Source organism: Ovis canadensis, chromosome 15, assembly GCF_042477335.2.
Source record: "Ovis canadensis isolate MfBH-ARS-UI-01 breed Bighorn chromosome 15, ARS-UI_OviCan_v2, whole genome shotgun sequence".
NCBI lineage: Eukaryota > Metazoa > Chordata > Mammalia > Artiodactyla > Bovidae > Ovis > Ovis canadensis.
Genome location: NC_091259.1, coordinates 59,392,721 through 59,414,794, shown reverse-complemented (window position 1 = coordinate 59,414,794; position 22,074 = coordinate 59,392,721). Strand labels below are relative to the sequence as shown.

General features: G+C 38.4%; 1 protein-coding gene across 3 annotated transcripts in view; it reads left to right on the top strand.

Annotated features, from left to right (window-relative positions):
• FCHSD2 (FCH and double SH3 domains 2) overlaps positions 1-22,074 on the top strand; it is a 238,034-nt gene that overhangs the window by 211,619 nt on the left and 4,341 nt on the right. For 2 of the 3 annotated variants that reach the window (XM_069552994.1, XM_069552995.1), the window contains exons 14-19: positions 13,511-13,645; positions 18,756-18,839; positions 18,960-19,137; positions 19,431-19,651; positions 21,392-21,521; positions 21,664-21,746. In XM_069552994.1, the coding sequence (XP_069409095.1) occupies positions 13,511-13,645; positions 18,756-18,839; positions 18,960-19,137; positions 19,431-19,651; positions 21,392-21,521; positions 21,664-21,746 (831 nt within the window). Of the gene's footprint in view, positions 1-13,510; positions 13,646-18,755; positions 18,840-18,959; positions 19,138-19,430; positions 19,652-21,391; positions 21,522-21,663; positions 21,747-21,857; positions 22,058-22,074 lie in introns of those variants that run through there. The other variant, XM_069552996.1, reaches the window with a different exon arrangement.

Here is a 22,074-nt window from a genome sequence, read left to right as displayed (position 1 = left end):
CATGGCATTCTGACTTTCTAATGAGAATACGCTTGTACATTTAAAAAAGATTGTGAGTGCATGTGCAATTTAAGGAAAAGCAACCTACTGAAGGTTTATTTTTATTTCACTATTAATGGTAATCCAGCTGGGGAAAATAAGTACATATCACCTACTTGACTTTGGGGTTAGAAGAACTTACCTTGTTTCAAATACAACTGAGTTGCTCTGTCTCATGGAATCTCTCTTCCCATTGCATCTTTTAAAAGCCACAACTTCCATCTAATTCACATTATTCTGTTTAACAAAACTTACAGTGATAACAAATTCCAGATACATTCTTGCTTTTGGCTTCTTCAACAGTACTTACTATTGGCAACTTATCAACCCCATGGTTTTCTGCAGACTAGCATCTTTTCTAACTCTATCAACTGGGCAGGCGCTTATCCCTATGTGCCCACTTCCTGGGCAAATTGGAGATGAACAAGACTTGGTATTTCTCCTCAACAAGCTTACAAACTGGTAGAGCAGACAGACTTCTATGGATCTTAATGATACATGGAAGTATATGACTGAACTATTGTGTAGCAAACTTGAAATTGATAACTCCTAACTCCTCAGCACATATTGGAAAAAGTCTGGATTTCAGAAATTCTAAGATACCCTCCAGCTCCAAAATCTCATGGTTTTGTAAAATTGTATCAGAAAAACTTAACATACCTCATTTTATTGCAATTCACTTTATTGCGCTCACCAACAATTACATTTTTTAACAAATTAAAGGTTTCCTTTTTCATTTTGGAGAAGGAAATGGCAACCCACCCCAGTACTCTTGCCTTGAAAATCCCATGGATGGAGGAGCTTGGTGCAGGCTGCTGTCCATGGGGTCGCAAAGAGTCAGGCACGACTGAGAGACTTCACTTTCTTTCTTTCTTTTTTCATTTTACGTTTGTTATGGTGATCTGTGATCAGCCATCTGTGATGTTACTACTGTAACATTTTGGGGCACCACGAATCCCATCTGTTAATTGATAAATGTTTATGTGTTCTGACTACTTCCCTGACTAGCCATTCCTCTGTCTCCCTCTGTCTCTTCTGGCCTCCCTATTCCCAGAGATGCAACCATATTGAAATTAGGCTGATTAATAATCAATAGAGTGGTCAGGTGAAAGGGAGAGTTGCACATCTCTCAGTCTGAATCAAAAGCTAGAAATGATTAAGCTTAATGAGAAAGGAACATCAAAAGCCAACAGAGGCCAAAAGCTAGACCTCTTGAGCCAAACGTTTGGCCATGTTATGAATGCAAATGAAAAATTCTTAAGGGAAATGAAAAGTACTACTCCAGTGAATATGTGAATGATAAGAAAGAAAAAAAGCTTTATTGCTGGTAGCAAGGAAGTCTTAGTGGTCTGGATAGATGATCAAACCAGCCACAACATTCCATTAAGCCAAAGCTTAATCCAAAGCAAGGCCCTAACTGTTTTCAATTCTATGAAGGCTGAAAGAAGTAAGGAAGCTGTAAAAAGAAAAGTTGGAAGCTAGCAGAGGTTGGTTCATGAAGTTTAAGGAAAGAAACTGTCTTTGTAACATAAAAGTGCAAGGTAAAGCAGCAAAATGCTGATGTGGAAGCTATAGCAGGTTATCCAGAAGACCTAGTTAAGATCATTAATGAAGGTGGTCACACTGAAAAACAGATGTTCAATGTAGACAAAATAGCTTCGCCATGGGAAAAGATGTCACCTAGGACTTACATAGATAGAGAGAAGGCAATGCCTGGCTTCAAAGCTTCGAAGCACAGGCTGACTATTTTGTTAGGGGCTAAGGAAGCTGGTGACTTTAAATTGAAGCCGATGCTCATTTATCATTCTGAAAATTCTAGGGACTTCAAGAATTATGCTAAATCTACTCTGCTATTCTCTGTAAATGGAACAAAACCTGGATGACAGTGTATCACTTTACAACCTGACTTTATGAATATTTTACACCCACTGTTTAAGATCTACTACACAGTCTTCCCTGGTGGCTCAGTGGTAAAGAATCTGCCCTGCCAGTGCAGGAGACAGGGGTTTGATCCTTAGTTCAGGAAGATGCCACATGCCACAGAGCAACTAAGCCTGTGAGCCACAACTGCTGAGTCCACGTGCTGCAGCTACTGAAACCTGCGCCCCGGGAGCCCGTGCTCTGCAACAGGAGAAGCCACCGCAATGCAAAGCCCTCCCACGGCAGCTAGAGAGCAGCTCCTGCTTGCCACAACTAGAGGAAAGCCCATGCAGCAACAAAGACCCAGCACAGCCAAGAAACATAAATACATTTTCTTAAAAATTTAAAAGATCTACTACTCAGAAAAAAAGATTCCTTTGCAAATATTACTGTTCATTGGCGATGCACCTGGTCACCCAAGAGCTCTGATGGAGATGTACAATTAGATTCATGTTTTCATACCTGCTAATACAATATCCCATGGATCAAGGAGTAATTTTGATGTTCAGGTCTGATGACTTAAGATACACATTTCGTAAGTCTGTAGTTGCCTTTGATAGTGATTCTTCTGATGGCTCTAGGCAGAGTAAGTTGAAAACCTTTTGGAAAGGATTCACCATTCTAGATGCCACTTAGAACACTCATGATTCATGGGAAGAGGTCAAAATATCAATTTGAACAGGACTTTGGAAGTTGATTGCAACCCTCATGGATGACTTTGAGGGATTCAAGAATTCAGTGGAGGAAGTAATGCAAGAGTAGTAGTAACACCAAGAGATCTAGAACTAGAAGTGGAGCCTCAAGATGGGACTGATCGCTGCAATCATGTAATAAAACTTAATGGATTAAGAGTTGCTTCTTGTGTATGAGCAATGAAAGTGGTTTCCTGAGATGGAATCTACTCCTGGTGAAGATGTGAAGATTGCTCATGTAACCACAAAAGGTTTAGACTATTACCTGAACTTAGTTGATTAATCAGGGTTTAGGAAGATTGCCTCCAGTTTTGAAAGAAGTTTTACTGTGGGTAAAATGCTATCAAATAGCTTGGCATGCTATAGAGAAATAGTTCATGAGAGGAAGAGTCAATCAATGCCACAAACTTCAGTGTTATCCCATTTTAAGAAACTGCCACGGGCACCCCAGCTTTCAGCAGTCACCACCTTGATCAGTCAGCATCCATCAACATCGAAGCAAGACCTTTTTACCAGCAAAAAGATTATGACTCACTGAAGACTCAAATGATAGCATTTTTTTGGCTATAAAGTGTTTCTTAGTTAAGGTATATAAATTTTTTAGACATATAGTATTGCGTGCTTAATAGCTACAGTATAATGTAAACATAGATTTATGTGCACAGAGATCAAACCAGTCAATCCTAAAGGAAATCAGTCCTGAATATTCATTGGAAGGACTGATGCTGGAGCTGAAGCTCCAATACTTTGGTCACCTGATGCACAGAACTGACTCATTGGAAAAGACCCTGATGCTGGGAAAGATTGAAGGCAGGAGGAGAAGTAGACAACAGAGGATGAGTTGGTTGGATGGCATCACCAACTAGATGGACCTGAGTTTGAGCAAGCTCCAGGAGTTGGTGATGGACAGGGAAGCCTGATGTTCTGCTGTCCATGGGGTCACAAAGAGTCATACATGACTAAGCGACTGAACTGAACTGACTTTATTGTGGTGGTCTGAAACCAAACCCACAGTATCTCCAAGGTATGCTTATACCAGCTAGAAAAATGGGAGAGAAGGAAATGTCCTCATCAAGGAAATGTCATTTGGGATAGTCTTTAAAGAAATTTAACAAGAGATAAAGGAAGGCATCTGAGTATGGAGGAAGGAAATGAAGGAGATATCCCTAGTATAGTGTCTGGCAGTGAGTGGTACAGACTGGTTGTACATGTTGAATAAATCAGATATTTTTGACAACTGTCCCAAAACATCAGCTCATCTAGAGACATGTCGTATCCTCTGTGAAAGCAGCATTTTGCAATCCCATTCCACTCTTTCTTCCCTCTAGTCGCTCTTACAGAACCTGTGTTTTCTCAGTTTCAGCTGAGGGATGTGTTTTGTGGATGCTCTACTATCAGTATAAATAAGGGAAAGATGTAAGAATAACATAGTTTAATGAAGTCCCAATATTTATTTAACCTGATTTTAAATGACAACCCTGAAATAACCTGGAGGAATTTGTAGCGCTTCACACTGACAGCTAGCTGGAGAGGAACAGAGAGTAGAAATACACATTCGGGGTCCAAATTATTTCTTCCATTACAGATGCCAGCAAAAGCATTAATCATCAGGTTTAGAATTCCCTTTCGTCTGGAAAACATAGTTAATAGTACTATTAGACATTACTAGTGTAAAGTGCCCTATAGAGATAGATATTTTTAAAACATGTTGTTTATCTTATAGAATAAGGAAGGGACTATACTTTCTTGAGTATTAACTCTTTGCCTTCTGTATTATGCTGTGGTACAGAATATAGGAATAGGAAGGGGAAAAAATCACAATATAGCAATATTTTTTAATGGAGAGCATTCTGCTGGTATAATTATTCAGGATGGTTAGTCAGACCCTGCATACAGTCTCCTATGATTGGACTGCTGCCAGTGACCCAGTCACCCCTTCTGTCACTTTATCCCTTCTCATTTTCTTGCCGTCTCTTACTCAGAAACCCATATCCAGTTTAAAACCTAATTTTGAAATTATATTAATTGTAGAATAGAAAAATCATATAACTAGATAACAAAAAATTAGGAAGTATGGCAGAGAAGAAAATAAAAAAAGCTCCATCTTTATAACAACACTGTTAGCAACTTAATTGAATTCCTTCCTCTTTCTACTCTTCCTTTTTTGAACACCTTTATCATAATAAGGTTAATTTTTGATATTTTTATCTAACATTCCATATTGATGGATGACCTTCCTAATCATCCTTTTCACGTCTGTGTAATATCCCATCAGGAATGCATTTACTTAACTCTTTGTGGTTAGTATTTGGCTTGCCTCCACATAGTCTAAATAACACTCTTTAAAACATTTTTACACATTTTTTCATACTGGGGATTTTTTTTCTGTAAGTTAGAATGTTAGAATTACTGAGTCAGAGATTCTTAGTTTGAGGTTGGTTTATTTTTGTTCTTTCTGTCTGTTCTTTTTTCCTCTCTAGATTTCCAGACTGTAGCTGACAGTGTTTACATGACTTCCTTGTTTTCAACCACTTCCCCCAACTACTGTGCCAAGGCATCCTGACATCTACTCTGTTGGGAAGCATCCCTAAGTATATCAGCATTTCACAGAGTTGCATAGAAATAAATTCTAGGTCTGTTCATTATGAAGATCATGCTCAGTATGTGTTTGAAAGGCAAGAGTAAAGATTTTAAACCTTTAGGATGCTAATTTGGTTCCCATCTGCCTCAGTAATGCCTTATAGTCCTCGCATCCAATGGGCTTTGTTTTTATAACACAGAAACCTGTTTGTTGGCTTGAGCTAAATCCCAAAGAAATGAACAATGGATTTTCATGATGAGAGAAATGTAAACTATAGAAAATAATGGAATACACCTACGAAAATCTTCAGTGGCTTTTTTATTTATAGTATTTCCAGATGGGCATTCACCTTTTTACTGGACTAAACTCCATACTCAAAATGTCCACACTTTTAATGAAACTGACATTTCAGGTTCCCAGTAGGATCAGTTTAGTTCAATTTAGCAAGCATGTATTGAGCCATCACTGCTCATGAGACCCTTTGCCAGGGGCTGGAAATTATCTAGCTGCATATAATGATTGTTGGGTTGGTGTCCACAGATCAAGAGAACCAGTGTCACTTACTGACAGCCAAGACCAAAGATGGGCATTGAAAAGCTAGAGCATTTCACTTCTATGAGAAGTATCTCTAGCCGTGTTATGTTCTTTGACTTTCTCCATAGCCATAACAAGTAAAGTGCTTAACACAGGTCCTTACACATGATACATGTTCAAAAATATTAATCTGAACTTTAAGCAGTTTATTCCAGTTCTACCAACTAAGCTAAAAATGCTACCAAAAAGAGGGTATTCACTTTGATAAATCATCTATTCTGTACCAGGTACCATGTCAGGCACATTCATATATTATTTTAATTAATAATCACAACCATCCTGAATGTATTTACAGATGAGAAGATAGACTGAGAAGAATTAACTATCTTGCCCAGCAGCACGCAGCTAGTAAGTGGAGAGAGCTGGGATTAGAACCCAAATATGTCTGTCTCTAAAGCCCTGCTTTTTTTTCTCACTCCTTAGATGACTCTTTATTCCTCTAACCTTTTTCGTGATTCATTTCAATTGCTGTATCTTTTCTTTTTTCATTTCTTGTTTTAAGCATCTGGTGAATTATTGACTGCCCTATTTTGATGTAATTAATGGTCTTATAGCATCTTCAAGTTCTGTGCAACCCGTTGTCATAAGCTTTATTATTCTCAACAGTTTTACTGAAGTATAATTGAAATACAATAGATTACACATATTTAAAAACATACACTTTGTTTGACCTCTTTCATACAGCATAATTATTTTGAGTAGCATCCGTGTTGTTACATGTCAGTCTTTTAATTGCTGAGTTATATTCTGTTGTATGAATATACCACAAAATTTGTTTATTCATTCACTCTGATGATGGGCATTTGAGTTGTTTGGGGTGCTTTTAAGTAAAATTGCTATGTGTGTATGTTTTAGCTGGGTCATATAGTGGCTATATGTTTACCATTCTGAGTAGCTCTCAGGTTATTTTCCAAGGTGGTTGTACCATTTTACATTCCTGTCAATGGAGTGCTAGTGGTCCAGTTGTTCCACTACCTTGCCAATAGCTAGTATGGTCACTTCTTTCTAACTTTAGGTATTTTAATAGGCACGCAGTAGTGTATCATTATAGTTTTAATTTGCATTTCACTAATAGTGTTGAGCATCTTTTCACATGCTTGTTTTACACATGTATATCTTCTTCAGTGAACTATCCATTCAGATTTTTCAAGTATATTTCATTAGGTGGTTTGTTCTCTTTTTATTGTATTTTGAGAGTTCTTTTTATACTCTGGATACAAATCTTTTATCAGATAGATGATTTATGTAATTTTCTCCGAGTCTGTGGCTTGTCTTTTCATTTTCTTAACAGTATCTTTCAAAAGAGCAGAAATTTTTTAGTTGAAGTCCAAATTTTTTTCTCTTTCATGGACCATGCTGTGATATAACTAGGAAACCTTTGTCCAACCCGAAGTCATAAAGATTTTCTTGTATGTTTTATAATTTTAGGTTTTACATGTAAGTTTGTGATTGTATGAGTTAAGAAGAGTGAGTACAATTCTTTTTTTCTTGTTTTTGTTTAAAAGACTGTCATTTCTCTACTGAAATGCCTTTACATCTTTGTCAAAAATCAACTAACCATATATGTATGGGTCTATACTTGGACCTCCTATTCTGTTTCATTGATCTGTTTGCCTAGCTTGATGACAGTGCTGCTGTGTCTTAATTATTGTAACTTTTAAGTCCGGAAGTCAGGTAAAAAGTTCCACGTTTCTTCCTTTTCAAAATTGTTTTGGATATTCTCATTCCTTTGCTTTTCCATATGAATTTTCAAATCGGTTTTCTACCAGAAAAACCTACCAGAATTTTTTCATTAGGATTACAGCGAATCTGTAGATCAGCTTGAAGGTATTTGATATCATAACAGTATTGAGTCTTTCAATTGTCGTTCATCTCTCTAAGCAGTGTTCGATTGTTTTCAGTGTGTAGGTGTTGCACATCTTTTGTCAGACTTGTCTCTAGTTCATGGTTTTTGATGCTGTCCTAATAGTTTTTATTCCAACTTCTGATTGTTCATTACTAACATATAGAAATACAATTGATTTTTGTATATCGATTTGGTATCCTACAACATTGCTAAACTCATTCATTAGTTTTTTTTAATGTAGATTTTCTATATAGATAATTATGTGACCTGTATACAAAGACAGTTTTACTTCTTCCTTTCCAATTCAAAATGCCTTTTATCTCCTTCTGTGCTTACTTCCCCCCTACCCTTATTATAACAGCTCCAGTGTCCAGTACACTGCTTGAATAGAAGTGGTGAGAACCAACATGATGTTCTTGCGTTGTTCCCAAACTTAGGGAGAAAGCATAGTCTTTCACCATTAAGTATGATGTTCATGGTAGGATTTTTGTAGATGCCCTTTCCCATGTCAAGGAAGTTTCCTCCATTTTTGTTTAGTTTACTAATAGGAATGGATGTTGAAGTGAAGTGTTAGTTGCTCAATCCTGTCTGACTCCTTGCAACCCCACGGGCTATAGCCCGCTAGGCTTCTCTGTCTGTGGGACTCTCCAGGCAAGAATGCTGGGCTGAATTTCCATTCCCTTCTCCAGAGGATCTTCCTGACTCAGGGATTGAACCCCACTCTCCTACATTGCAGGCAGATTCTTGATCGTTGGAGTTACAGGGAAGTCCTAAATATTAAATGATTTTTCGTATTAGTTTGTTAATATGGTGAAGTACACTGATGATTTTTCATATATTAAACGAACTTTGCATTCCTGATGAACTATTATCCTTTTTATATATTGATTAGAATTGATTTGTTAAAATTTTGATTAGCATTTTATATGTCTGATTATGGCAGATACTTTATTAGTCTATAGTTTTCTTAAACTGTTTTTGTCTGATTTGGGAATAATGCTTATCTCATAAAATAATTTGAATCCCTTCCTCTTCAATTTTCTGGAAGCCTATGTAGAATTTTTTTCTTCCTTATATGTTTAGTAGAACTCACCAGGGCCTGGACCTGGAGGGAAGTTTTGTGGGAGTTTTTTATTAAGCAACAAACTCAATTTCTTTAATAGAGATAGGGTTCTTCAACTTAGTCTTCTTGAATGGACTTTGATCATTTGTGTCTTTCAAAGAATTTGTTGGCTTCATGTAAGTTGCCACGTTTATTGGCATAACGTCATTCATAATATTTTTTATTATTTGATTGTCTGGAGGATCTGTAGTGATATCACTTCTCCTACTCCTTGATGTTGGTTATTTGTTTCTCCTTTTTTTTCCCCTTGATCATCCTACTAGAGGTTTATAAATTCGATATATCGTCACCAAAAAACAAAACAGCTTTTGATTTCACTGACTTTTTTCCCTGTTGTTTTTCTGTTTTTTTTTATTTTACTGATTTCTGCTCTCATTTTTTTTATTATCTCCTTTTCCTGATTAATTTGGACTTAATTTGCTGTTTCCTAATATTTTTAACATGGAAGCTGAGCTCACTGATGTGAGACTTTACTTCTTTTTCAGTATAGGCATGTCATACTAAACATTTCCCACTACATGTTGCTTAAGCACCACCACGCAAACCCAGATACATTGTGTTATTATTTCCATTCAATTTTAAATATTTTCTAATTGACCTTTTAATTTCTTCTTTGTTTCATGGGTTGTTTGGAAGTATTATTGAGTTTCCAAATATTTGGGAATTTTACAGATACTTTTCTGTTAATGACATAATTTATTTCCACTGTGGTCAGATAACGTACTTGAATCATTTTTAATTTATCAAGACTTGTTTTGTGGCCCATTATATGATATATATCAATAAATGTTCCAAGTGTACTTGAAAAGAAAATATAATCTGCTATTGTTAGGTGTTATCTTTTATAAACGTCAGTTAAATTGGTTTGTAGTGTTGTTCAAGTCTTCCGCATCCTTACTGATTTTTTTATTTCTCTACTTGATGCTCTATGCCTTGTGAGGTTTTCTGCTCTGTTAAGAGGGAACAGGAAATATTCCCAGGCCTATGTGAATGCTGAGGATGGTTCCCTCTAATCCTTTGAGGGGTTCTTTCAGTGGCTTTGGGTAGTTCTTGATGTACATGTGCTTATCAGTACTTAGCTGAAGACTTAAGGAGGACCCTCTGTAGATTTCCAGAGTTCTCTCTATGCATTTCTCTTTTCTTCATTACTGTGCAAACCCTAGCCACTTTGGCCTTCCTGAAGTCCCAGTTTCGTGTCTTCAATTCCAGTAGGTCACCAACCTCTTCCTGGGTTCTCTCCTGCTGTATCTCATCTTGGAAAATTTTTTCAGATAGTAGGTTGGGGAAATTGTTTGTTTCCCGAAAGGATCACTGTTCTTCATCACATAATGTCCAGTGTCTTGAAAACTGTTATTTTGTAAATTTTGAACAGTTTTTTAGCTGTGTCTGGAAGGTTTAAACCTGGTCCCTGGTATTCCATCTTGCCTGGAAACAGAAATCCATTTGGCTGATATTTTCAACATCATCTTTTATAATATACCTGTGTTGTATTTGGAATGATGTTCACTGTGATCACTTTTCTGTCTAGATGGAATTCAGAGGTTCTCCTAGCCACTTACAGGGAGCTGTCTTCCTCTAAGCTGGAGATCACCAGATTTTTTTTTTAATCTATCTTCTCCTTTCCTCATAAAAACAACAATTATGTATTAAGTGTCTCCTTTGTACCAAGCATATATTAAGGGTTTAAGTGTTGCCTCACTTAATCCTCATGATAACTTTGTTAAGAAGTAATTGTCTTCATTATAGAGATGAGGTAATTGAAGTTGAGAAATCAAATAATTTGCCCAAGGTCATATAGCAAGTAAATGACATAGTCAGCATTCAGACCCAAGTCTGTCAGATCCATAAAGCTGATGAAGCCCTTCAGAGGTAATTTGCTGAGTATGAGGTCAGCTACTAAAACCAACTCAGAAAGGTTCTTCTTATCTGCCGTTGCAATAACAGTAAGCATTTTACAACATCCCAGAAAGGAAAATTATTAGTACCACTGGAAAGAATAGTTTTGATTAAAATTCTGTCGGGTGACAGGAAGGAAAAGGGATAAGTGAGCAGTTAGGAAACAGGAAGAATGTGCTTTTAGAAATGCTAGGTCAAGAAAACATTGCAACAGTTTAAAAAACAAAAAAAAAAGGAAACATTGCAACAGTTAAGTTACAGAAGGTGGAAGAGGAAAAAGGAAGAAGCTGTCCTGAGATGACATATTTTGGAAAACTGCAAGAGCAGTGCAAAAGCATGTAGCAGTGACCCCTGCTGCCGTCACTGCAACCTTCCATTCCCTTCTGTGAGAATCAAAAAATGAATTCAAAATAAAGAAGAAAGAAAGAATGCTTAGTATCAGATAACATTGCCACGATGAAACATTTTGAATTGATTCCCAGTGCCAAAACACAGTACATATTAACATTCCTTATGCTGTATTTTTGGAAACTCGCTCTACCCACATTGGCTTTAATTTTGTTATGGATGTATGGGTGTTTTGTTTTGCTTTTTGTGCCCACAGTTGTCTGTAACCTTTTCTAGAGTATAAAGGCATCTTCCAAGTATATGTAAATGTGTTTGTTAGTTTGAGGGCTTCCCAGGTGGCGCTAGTTGTAAAGAACCTGCCTGCCAATGCAGGAGAGTAAGAGGGTTCAATGCCTGGGTCGGAAGATACCCTGGAGAAGGGCATGGCCACCCACTCCAGTATTCTTGCCTGGAGAATCCCAGGGACAGAGATCTGCTCTGACCTTCTCGAGTCACTCCTCACTCACAGGGCTGTCTGTGCACTTAGCGTTTGGGTATGCTGACTTCCCACTCTAGGTTGTGAACTCCCGCAAAGCAGACTGTGTCCTTCATTTCATATCTCAGAGCCTAGCTTAGTGTTCAGCATTTAGTAGGTGTTTGATTATTTTAATTAATTGTCCTACCATAAGGCCCAATTCTGACTGCCCATTCCTTATATTCTTACTGTGTAAACCTTAATGCCTTTGTATGTTTGAACATTGGGAAAAGTAGCCAAATAAGTGTTTGTATGTAGCTAGAAACCAAGAAACCTTTGAGCTGATTTTGTTTCTTCTTTGCTGGATTTTAGTTTAAAAAGTAAAACTTACTTTTTGTTTATAGTTCAGAGGTATATAGAACAAGCCCATCTCCTATGTTCTCCAGTCTTAGTCCTTCTTACTCTGCCTACCTCTGTCAGATGTTTATACTCATTTAAGTGTTATTTGCATTTTAATGCAATAGACAATACTCTAGATAAATAGATTTTTACACTTAATACCATTTTAATTAATATATGCCTTTTAGCTATGGGCAGTAATATACCTTGAAACTGGATTTATTTTCATTTATTTTCCTTGAAATTACATTTCGAAAGAAACTGTGCCCTTTTCTGTGGCAAAATATATGAAACATAAACTTCATCATTTAAACCATTTTAAAATACAAAGTCCAGTAGCCATCATCCGTCTCCAGAACTCTTTTTATCAGTAGAATCATGCAGTATTTATCTTCTTTGTGACTGGCTTATTTCATTTAATATTAATGCCCTTAGGGTTCACCCATGCTATAGTATGTGTCAGAATGGCATTCCTTTTTAAAGCTAAGTAATATTCTGCTGTCGAATACCACCGTTTGGTTCATCCAACCATGTCAGTGGATGCTTGGGTTGCTTCCACCTTGTGGCTATTGTGAATAATGCTGCTGTCAACATTGGTATACAAATATGTATTCACATCCCTGCTTTCAAACTCTTTTGGGAAAAATAATTGAAAGAATAGAATAGAAATTAAAATTGAAGAGCATTGGGAGTACAGAAGTGAAATTGCTGGATTATACAGTAATTCTATGTTAAAGTTTTTTAAGGAACCATCATAGCATTTTTCCAAAGCAGCTACACCATTTTACATTCCTACCAGTGGAGCACACATGTTCTAATTTATCCGTATCTTTTTTTTTTAAGTAATTTTATTTATTTATTATTTTTGGCTGTGCTGGGTCTTCATTGCTGTGCAGGTTTTTTTTTTTTTTTTCAAGGAGGTACCAGTGTACGTTTAAACCAGCCATGGATGAAAACCTGTTTCGCTACCTCGTTGGTTCAGTTCAGTCGCTCAGTCGTGTCCAACTCTTTGCAACCCCATGAATCGAAGCACGCCAGGCCTCCCTGTCCATCACCAACTCCCGGAGTTCACCCAAACTCATGTGCATCAAGTCGGTGATGCCATCCAGCCATCTCATCCTCTGTCGTCCCCTTCTCCTCCTGCCCCCAAATCCCTCCCAGTATCAGGGTCTTTTCCAATGAGTCAACTCTTCACGTGAGGTGGCCAAAGTATTGGAGTTTCAGCCTCAGCATCAGTCCTTCCAATGAACGCCCAGGACTGGTCTCCTTTAGGATGGACTGATTGGATCTCCTTGCAGTCCAAGGTGTTGGTAGCATTTAGAAATCGTTTTAATGTTTGCTAATATGATCAGTTTAAAATAGTAAGAGGCCTTCATTAGTCAGTATTTAACTGACTCTTGGTTAACCAACACAGTATTGTAAAATAAAGTAAAATTTAAAAAAAAAAATCTCAGTCCTTTCATAACATGAAAAATGCAAGTGAGAACAGAACAGATACTTTCCTATGTGCGGATGAATGAGTAAATTAACATTTTGAAACAATCCGGTTGTTTGCTGCTTTCATGCATCTTCTTGAAGTAACTGAGTAAGCTAGCCAGTGGCCTCTGATTTTTCCTAGCTTAATGCAGATACTGAAAGAGAAGAAGGAGAAGAGTTTGAGGACAACATGGATGTTTTTGATGACAGCAGTTCCAGCCCTTCTGGTACCTTAAGAAATTACCCACTCACCTGCAAAGTTGTTTATTCCTATAAGGTTTGTATTTCTCTAACATATTTCTCATGTTAAATTGTGACAACTCTGAAGATACAAGTAACAGTATCTACCCAGCCTCTTATGCTGTACTTACCATAATGTTGGTGTTCTGTTCATTTTAGAGGCAATGTAACATAATGGGGAAGAGTCTAGGCTCTGATGTCAGATGGCCTCGGTTAAAATCTTGTCTCTGCCACTTACAACCTACATAACCATGCTAGTCCCTTGGTTACTGTGAGCCTCAGTTTTCTTATCTATATTATGGGGATAATACTATAGGCCTAATGTGGAGACTAAATGAGATAACACTTGTATAGCAAAGCATTTAGCACAGTGCCTGGCATCTAGTAAATTTTCTGTAAATAGAACTCCTCTCCTTATCAGTTGCCTGCTTGGCACAAGGCTCTCCATTAGGATAGTTCTCAAAATTGGTATTAAAGTAAAATTGCTTAAAAGAACAGTTTTGTTAAAACTTTGCTTATCCTAATATTAATATAACCATCTCTTATTTCCAGGTTAAGCAGGGACCTGGATAAATAGATTTTCTTCTAACTTCCAAACCTGATTTGGTATAATAGTTTTTAATCTCTCTCACCCCTGCCCTGCTTTCACATTAACTTTTTACTCAAAGTAAATTGAGTTTGTTTTCCCAGTTCCCTTCTTTTCCTCACTCCCTTCACCAATCAATAGCCAGTCCTGTTGAGTCCACCTCCAAAACATATCCGGAATCCATTCACATTTCACATCTTGGTCTAGGCCATTACTTTGATTAGTGTAAGAAAAATTAATAACTGGTATCCCTTCTTCATACTTGTCTGCCAAGAGTCCACTTTCCACCCTATAGCCAAACTTATCTTTAACATATATAGGAGATTACTTTATTCCCCTGCCTAAAACTCTTTTTAAGCTTTCTATCACACAAAGAAAAACCAACTCTTTACTAGGCTCTGAAATGTCCAGACTGATCTGGCCCCTGCCAATCTCCTTAGCTTCATGTCAGACCAACCCACTGAACCTACTCACTACATGTTAGCAACTCTGGCTGCCTTTCAGTCTTCAAAAGCACTTGCTCCTTCCTGACTTGACAACTTTACACTTGCTTTCCCTTACCTAGAACTGTCTCTTCCCAATTCTTGGTTGGCTGCTCAGTGCTCTTCATATAGGCTCAACTCAAATAGTGCCTCCTCAGGCTTCCCCTGACCACCTAAACACATGCACAGCTTCCCAGTCACAACTCTATCCCATTGCCCTTCTGTCCTCATTCATTAATTGATACTATATAGAACCTGTCGCCAACCAAACTTAATCTTGTTTGTTTTCACATGTCTTTATCTAACTCTGCACTAAAGTTCCCTAAAGGCAGAAACATTGTGTGCCTTACATATGTGTCTTCAGCACCTAGGACAATGCCTGGCACCTAATTGGTCCTCAGAAAATAATTGCGGAATGAAGAAATGAATGATGTGAGGAAAGCATGAACAAATGAATCCCTTTCACGTTAATGAATTCCTTTCATGTTAATGCCATGCTTGAGGAACAACAGAGGAAGTATGTGGAGAGAATCTTAAGCATACAGGGAATAGTCTCACTCCCACCAGCACCGTGCCTGGAGAATGAAAAACTGACATCATTTACTCCTCAATACCAGTGACTGCCAGACTTCTTTTCATTTGACATCCTTTTATTATATATTTAACAATACTTCTTTTCTAAAAGAGTTGGGGTTTGTCTTCCCAATGTAAACTGTTTTGATAATCTTCTGAAAATTTGAAGTCATCTTTAAAACACTTATGCAATGTTTTGAAAATATTATACAGCTAGGTTGGGATTGTTTCCCTGTCTTCTGTCTCAGTGTTATATTTACTCTGAAGTTCCAGAATTAAAATTTAAGGTCTTTAAATGGAGAGGCTCCTAAGTATCTGAGTGATTATTGCATCTGAGAAATTTTGCAGATAAGGTAGCATTTCAGTGAGGTCAGGAGTAAGATCTTTCTAGTCACAATGATGAGGTAGAGAAGGGAAAGAGCGTTCTATGCAAACAACAGATGCAGAGACACAGTTTGATGAGATGATAGAGTGTCCAGGAAATGTTAAACTCAGTGGTGTGTGAGCATCAAATGTGGGAAACAGAGCAGCTGGAAGTAAAGATATCAGATAGACCTGTAGATCACACCAAGGTTTGGCTTCCATCCTGGCTGAAGGAAGCCATCGCGTGTCCTAAAATCAGACTGGGCTTTAAAATAAGGTAACCCTGGTCGTGGTATAGATATTCCAGAGAGGGCAGGTTAGAGTACAGAGAGGCTTAACTATAAGCCTAATTGTGATTCCTATGGTCCAGACCAGCAAAGAAAGCCTAAATTTAAGAAAAGCTAAATTTAAGGATTTGTTTCAAAAGCCTTAAAAATGCTTGTCACTTTGACCCTACTAGCATTTGTCCTAAGGAAGTGACCCACAATATAGAAAAATATTCTGGGTACAAAATTTTTTTTCATCATAGTACTACTTTATAAGGGCAAAGTTAGCAGTCCAATAAGGAAATAACTAAATAAATTAACCATTCATATAATATAACCATAACAATATTATGAGGATAATTGAAAAATTACATTTGAGGTTTTTTTGTAAGAAGAAATGGTACGTCAAGAAAGTAAGATACCAAATTGTATTACCTTCAGATCTCTATTATACCTATTTCTAGCTTTTCTACAGTGAGCATTTATTACTTTTATGACCAGGAAAAAGCGTATTGTTTTAACAGAAAACGGGAAATTTAGAAAGGTGGTGGTGGAAACAGGGCATGGCTGCTTCTGGGGTTCTGGTGGCCACTGCATATCAGGACTTCATGAGGTAGTGTATGACCATGTGTTTATTTAATAACCATTTACCAACCACTTGCTGTCCTTGGTTGGGATGAGTGAGAAAAATTACATTCCCTGCCTTAAAGAAGTCATTCTATTAGAAAGCCCACAAGTGCAAACAGCTAACTTGAGTGCCATAGTAGTCAGTGTTAGAGGGATACTCAAAGCCTTATAAGAGTAAAAGGAGGAAAAAGCAACCAGCTCATTGTTGGTGGTCTTGGTATACATATAAGCCAGGCATCAAATCATGGGTAATAATAATAGCTACCATTTATTAATTCCTGTGTGCCTAGTATCTATATATATATATATTTTTTTTAATCCTTTCAATAATCCTATAAGGAAGAAATTATCAACCAATCCATTAATTCAACAAATATTACTTGAGTACCTTCCATGTACCATGCTATGCTCTTTTCTAGGCTTGGAGATACAGCATTGATCAACACAGACAGAAATCTCTGCCTTCATGGAGCTTGCATTGTAATAGGAATAAAAAAGAAAACTGAGGCTCTGAAAGGTCTTACAGTCACTTGCCTGTAGAAAGAGACTGAAGCTGGACTTGAACTCACAGTAATCTAATTCCAGTTACCAAATGGGAAAGAGGGATCAAGGCCTCTTGGAAGGAAGGCATAGAGACAATACATAACATGGTATATTCAGATACTAGGGATTAGTTTGCTGGGGCCAAAACATCAGGAGACCACAGGGTCTTGAGTGTCATGGGAAGGACTTGACCTTGTCAAGTGAAAGAATTGCTAGTATAACAATGCTGTATATAGCACTGCTTATATAACAATGTTGGACAACTTGCATGGACCTTCATGACTTTTCTACAGGGGCAGCAATATATTTAAAGGTGTTTAACTCCCCTGCTTTGCTCTCACACACATTGAAATCTGGTTGTATTGATAACCTTTGAAAAGTTTTGCCGCAGAATTAGGAAAAACAACTTTGTTATGTAGGTGCCTTTTTCTGGTATATTCAAGGCATAGTGTGGTTTCAGATTAGTGAAGAAATTCCACTGGAAAAGCCATCAGAAATCAGTGGACTCTTTTTCTCTTATTTTGAGGTCAGAGGTAATCTGCTTAAAATTCTGATCCTGGAGTATTTCTGTGATTAGTCAGCCATTTTCAGTACTGTTTTTCTATCTCAAGTAGCTATTATAGCAATGTCCAGAATCTGGGTTTGATGAAATGTACATGCAATGGGAAGTGAGCCTTGCCTTATTTTTGCTTATGTAACTTGGAGATATTTTTATACTTTGAGACTGTGAGATCTGAAAAGCTATATGGTCTTAACTGATAGTTTTCACTGATCTTGAGACTTGGGGAAAGATTTTACAGCTGTTCACTAAGAACCAGAAGATGCCTGCAGATGCCTCCTGTTACGTGTAACAGACAAGTCTCTTCAGGAAACACAGTCTCTTTCTCTGACCCCTCTGCAGAGTCCCTGAGAGTTTGCCCTCAGATTCTACAGCCTCATGGGCAGCATTTGGGTGTCCAGTGTCAGTGGACTCCTGCTTTTATTTACTTTAAAAAAAAGTCACAGCAACTTCTGCAGAAGCACCCAAATGGATCAGCCCAGTGTCTACAGTTAAGTTGGAGCATAATAAATCCAAGCCTTGACCAATATCAATCATTTCTCTCCTACAACTTACTTCTCTTGGCCACTGTTTTACGGTGATTCGAGACCAATTCCAGGCACTGCTCAAGCTGTCATTCAATCCATATACATAGCTCTTTGCATTTTCACAGCCTGCACCTCCACTGTAGCCCTGTGGTGCGGTTCTGATTCACTGCTTTCTCCTTTGCCTGTGCTTCCCAAACCATCATGGTTCTGTGCTTATTCATCCCACACTGACTCCACCCACTCCCACCCCCCCATCTTCCGAGAATGGCGGGATTGTCATTTTGAAGAAATGGAGGCATCAAGAAGTTGAATAACTTACCAATAGATACATAAGCTGGAGCTGGAACCCAGGTCCCCTCCTCCAGCAGAGTGCTGTGTTCACTGAGCCTGACTGCCTCTTGAGGATTCCGTTTCTCCAGTTTTTGTTGTGGCTTTATTTTGTTTAGTTTTTTAAGTAAAACTTCACCTCATTATGATAGTTTTACAGCACTCAAATTTTTATGTTCAGTACGTTTTTCAAAATCATTTCAATACTTTGATCCCCAGTTTCTGTTATAATCAGTTCACATCTGCTCTTTATCTAACCTTTTTAATTTTGTCCATGACCATCCTACATTGCAGGCTTCTCAACCAGATGAGTTGACCATTGAGGAACATGAGGTGTTAGAAGTGATTGAAGATGGAGATATGGAAGACTGGGTAAAGGTATATTCCTTTGCTCATATCACCCCTTCTTGTGACATTTTCAGGAGTTTGTTTTGGTTCTTGTTGTACCCTGTCCAAATTGTGTGTGCAAACCTGTTTTGTCGCATGTCTTTTACTCAGGCTCGAAATAAAGTCGGCCAAGTGGGTTATGTGCCAGAAAAGTACCTACAGTTTCCCACCTCGAACAGTCTGCTGAGCATGCTGCAGTCCTTGGCTGCCTTGGACAGTCGGTCACACACATCCAGCAATTCCACGGAGGCCGAGCTCGTTTCAGGCAGCCTCAACGGAGATGCCAGTGGTAAAGACTGAAACAAGGCACTCTTTATTTGGTCACATTTGACGTAAACCCTATTACCTTGGAGTCAGCCTTCAGCTGGTTAAAAACCTGGGTTTATTCCCTTTCTGTAATGTATGTATTTGGCCTCATGTGTCCTGTACAGTGGAACCCTAGAGTTGCTCTTCAGTGAGTGCAGAACTACAGCTCTGCTCTTATTCCGTTGGGCACTCTTAGCTGTCACCTGTGCATGGGGTGGTTGTGAGAGTCACCTGGTTGTTGGTGTTCTTACTGCATTTTTCTCTCTTGCTACCTAGTCTGTTTCGTGAAAGCACTTTATGACTACGAGGGCCAGACAGATGATGAATTATCTTTTCCTGAGGGAGCAATCATCCGAATCTTGAACAAAGAAAACCAGGATGACGATGGCTTCTGGGAAGGAGAATTCAATGGGCGGATTGGAGTTTTCCCATCGGTGCTAGTGGAAGAACTTTCAGCCTCAGAAAATGGTGACACTCCATGGATGCAAGAGATTCAGGTGCACAACAGGGGAAGAAAGCTGAATTAAAAGATAGTTCAAGAAAATAACTCCCAAAGAGTCTGTTGACCCACACAGAAGTGGGCTGTGGTCTCAACCTCACCCTTACCACTCCAGTTTTTGGTTGCCAAGTTTCCACAAGACTGAATTTGGGAAGCAGAGACTTGTCAGCCAGGCTCTGTGTAATGGCTATATTACACTTCATGTCTCCCACATTCTGTTCTCTGAATTGAGGAACCAAAATACTACACTGTGTGTGACCTACAAAAGACTGGTTTGGCGAGGAGAAAGAAAGAAACCGGAGAGGGAATGTATTGTCTCTGTGGTTAGTTTATACAGTAAAAATATTAGCAGCCTCTTTCTCTCCCTCACTGTCAGAACCTCCCTGCCCAGCCCAGGCACTGCTAATCCTTTTCAGAGAACTAATGAGACTCCCAAAGCCCCATGTACTCATGTGGCCTGAGGCTTACTTCATCATAGCATAACTTGTCTTTACGGGAAACTCCTAATTCAGATATGTCACAACAGGCCTGGCAGGTCCAGGACCGTAAGGAATATGTCTGCCCATCTTGCTTGTACAGTATTATGACCACTGAACATGACAATTACAAAGCCTGGGGAAGTCAGAAACTCAGCCAATTATTTTTTTTTTCACCAAAAAATAGAACTTGTTTTTTCTTTTGTTCTTCACTGAATTGACTACTTTGATATGTTTTCAGTAGAACTCTAGAGAATGGTTTGACTTGGTAAATGTTGAATTTAAACTAAAATCTATGAGATCTATAATGAGATCTATGGAAGGAAAAAGTTAAATGCAACACAAAACTGGTGGTAGTGTGGTTATTCTAGGCTCATATGCTTTTTTATTTTACTCTTTTTTAATTATGAAAGGATGATAACACATTCACAGGAGACTTGGAAAATACAGAGCAAGGTTGTATATAGTTCCACCATGTTTTACAATTATTTTTTAAGTAGATAAATTAAGATTTTTAGATGGAGTTTCAATATCAAACTCTCAAACATTAGTAGAATGAATATACAGAGAAGTAGGATATAGTAGGCCTGAAAAGCACTGTGAACCAACTCAATGTAATTAAGATTTATATAATTTTCACACAATAGTAGGATACAAATTCTCTTCAAGTTCCCATAGACTGTAAATTAGGAGACACTGGAACATATCCAGGGACATAAAACAAGGTGCAAAAATGTCATGGTCTAAAGGTATTGAAATCAAACAGAGTCTGTTCTCTTAGCACTGTGGAATTATGTTAGAAATCAATATCAAAAGATACTTTAAAATAACCCACATATTTTCAAGTGCGGCTTTCCAGGTGGTGCTAGTGGTAAAGAACCTGCCTGCCAGCGCAGGAGACGTAAGAGTCGTGGGTTCGATCCCTGGGTCGAGAAGATCCCCTGGAGGAGGGCATGGCAATCCATTCCAGTATTCTTGCCTGGAGAATTCCCACAGACAGAGGAGCATGGCGAGCTACAATCCACGGGGTCACAAAGAGCCAGACACAACTGAAGGGACTGAGCATGCATGCATTTACCAAGAGAGATCATCTTCAACTTAGCCATCAAACTAGGCTTATTTGCTTCTAATTAGGCTGGTCAAAAAAGTTAACAGTCATAATGTAGCTCCGGAGAAGGGTTATTTGCCAGGAGCAGTCAGAGAAGCCAGCTGACCTCCCTCCTGAAGTGAGCACTGTGTAACCTCTGTTCCCTTTGCTGCAGGTCTCTCCTTCCCCCAAACCGCCCAGCTCCCTGCCTCCACTGCCGCTGTATGACCAGCCTCCCAGCAGCCCTTACCCCAGCCCAGATAAGAGGGGCTCCCAGTACTTCTCCCGCTCTCCTTCAGCAAACGGTAAGGGGTCTCGTGGGCATTTGTCAAAATACGCTTTCATTTGGAAAGCCACGTGTTCATCTGAAGGGTAAACAGATCTGAACTACCATCTGTATTGCTCAGCAACACAAATAAATTGAGCTGCTTTGATTCCCTCCCTTAGAAAACAGCTTCCATGCCGAATCGCCAGGATTCTCGCAGGCATCCAGGCATACTCCTGAGACCTCATATGGGAAACTGCGACCTGTAAGTCTCTTATCTAGCTGAGTAATAGAGTGCATAGTTCTTCCAGATTGAAAGTTAGAAATTAATGGAGCTCCATGACCCCTGTGTTGTTACTAATTTCTTCCATGCCAGGTTGCGATGGACTTGGGAAGTTAAACAGAGCTCTGGAAAAGGAAGGCTATAAAAATAAACACATCTTGGAAGGTCTAGCTTATTACGCTGGCACTTTCCTCACTAAGCCATGGTGAGATTGCCAGGTGATAACTATGGAAAGTGTATTTAAATTATAACAAGTTCTGTGAGCATTAAAGCAGTCTAATTGTGAAACAGAATTTTTTTTTTTTTCCAG